Below are 1,933 nucleotides of genomic sequence, written 5' to 3' on the forward strand. Positions count from 1 at the left end.
TCATTTTAGGTGTTTATTGAAGGAAAGTAGATTGCTTTGACAAAATAAATAGTGCTGAATTCATTCATCTCAAAACAATGATTACAATAAGAACATTACATGACATCTTACTAAATTATAAAAGTGCCCAATAACAACATTGAAACTTGAATACAAGTACAGTCATCCAATAACCAGTCTTAGAGTTGATATCATACTATTACAGTACTCCATTAAAGTAATTTTCCCCCTTCACTAGAAAACATAAATTAAAGCATACGTAAATTAATCTATTAATTGTCTGCTTGTTTGGATGATGATGACGGTTGGTCTGCTTCTGTGGATGATGATGACGGTAAGTCAGTTGGCCGAACAAATTTGCGGAGGATGACATCCACATTGTCATCCTTTTCTGCCCACATTGGAAGTCGAATGACAGATTTTGGCGTTTCCTTCACCAGCTCAACTGATGGATGACAAATGTTAGGTGGAAAAACCTTCACAATGTTGCAAAATTGTCCAAAACAAAATAACACACCAAATCAAATAACAAGAGGATAGAAGGCAAGAAACACACAAAATCAAATAACACACCAAATCAACAAAACCCATAACGGATGCAAGAAAACACAAGAACCCCAATACCCAAACCTAAAACGAAATACCCAAACCTAGAGAGGATATAAGGCATTTACCTTGGTCCAACGAAGATCCATTCCGGAACTTGCCATTTTAGAGCACTGGAGAACACTTGAGAGCAATGGAGAGCACACAAAAGGGGAGACGAGAGGACGTTGGGAGACGACAGGAGAGAGACAATCTGTCACACAAAACTAATGAAAAAGTCAAGGGGGTAGAATTGGAATACAAAGTTTCTGAAAAACTTTCCATTTTGCAAGTCAAATTTAAAAAAAAAAAGTAAAAAATTACTATCCAATAGAACGTTGACACGTGGCAGTGTCAAATATGTGTCAAAAATTGGGTGTCAAAATAACGGGACCCCTAGAACAAATTATCTTTATTTTCTTTGTCCAATTGAACACGCTTAACGATTTCACTAACAGGAAAGACCTTATCCTTCCGACAACCTTCACAACTTGCAAGTATTTTTCACCCAAAGTTCATGGAAACCTCTCACACTCACACAGATAACGCCTGGGGTCTACTTGACTCAGTGGGTGTAATTGTGTAAGAATTTTTAGTTTAGATTCACTTTTTTTCTCTTTAGTTTCTTGAACATGAAATTTTTGTTTTCATAAAGTTTTAATTACAAATATAACTTTCCGTTTTTGAAAATCGAACATGTTTTATTTGACTGTTAACATAAAATAAAATTTAAGGCAAGAAAAATTGCACACTGGCAAAATCATAAGGAACTAAAATAGATTTAAGTGACGACTTCTAACATTTGCCGCCCTACAAAGGTAACCTATATTCTATTTGATTCACACATTTTTTTTTATAAACACAAAATTTTATTATTTTAATGACTATATTACTCTGGAGAATGATTGTCAGGTGGTTGTATTGGGTTTCAAAAGAAATATTCCTCATTTTGTTTAGAGCACGAGTTCTCCGAAGTTGAAGTTGGCATTTTAGGTCAACAAGTTGGATTCCTCTTAGGCCAAAAAATAACCAGGATCTCGTTTCGGCGAAACTCTAATCACGGTGAGGGGTTTCTCTCAACCAAAAACGGGGGGTCTCTGTTTGTGGTTGGTGAATTACTGGATGCAAACCTTGCTAATGCTGAACCAAATTCTAAGATGGCTGAAGAGACCAAAGGTACTAAAACTTGTATGTCTTGCTTCATCTGTTGTTGGATTGCTCTGTTATGCACTCAGTTCCTCTTTCAGCTGTTTACTGGGAAAGTGGAGCTGGTGGAAGATGCTTCTTTATATTGTTTTCAGTTTCATCATTTGCCTAGCCGTCTTGTTCACACCTGCAAGGTCGAGCT

General features: G+C 36.3%; 1 protein-coding gene across 2 annotated transcripts in view; it reads left to right on the top strand.

The window, feature by feature from the left end:
• Positions 1-1,468: 1,468 nt before the first annotated feature.
• The window catches only part of LOC106752608 (exocyst complex component EXO70B1-like), a 29,796-nt gene continuing 29,331 nt past the window's right edge, over positions 1,469-1,933 (top strand). The window contains exon 1 of one of the 2 annotated variants that reach the window (XM_014634320.2): positions 1,469-1,761. In XM_014634320.2, coding sequence (XP_014489806.2) covers positions 1,743-1,761 — 19 coding nt within the window. In that variant the 5' untranslated portion in view covers positions 1,469-1,742. Of the gene's footprint in view, positions 1,926-1,933 lie in introns of both variants that reach the window. The other variant, XM_014634321.2, reaches the window with a different exon arrangement.

This window comes from Vigna radiata, unplaced genomic scaffold (assembly GCF_000741045.1).
Source record: "Vigna radiata var. radiata cultivar VC1973A unplaced genomic scaffold, Vradiata_ver6 scaffold_153, whole genome shotgun sequence".
NCBI classification, from domain to species: Eukaryota; Viridiplantae; Streptophyta; class Magnoliopsida; order Fabales; family Fabaceae; genus Vigna; species Vigna radiata.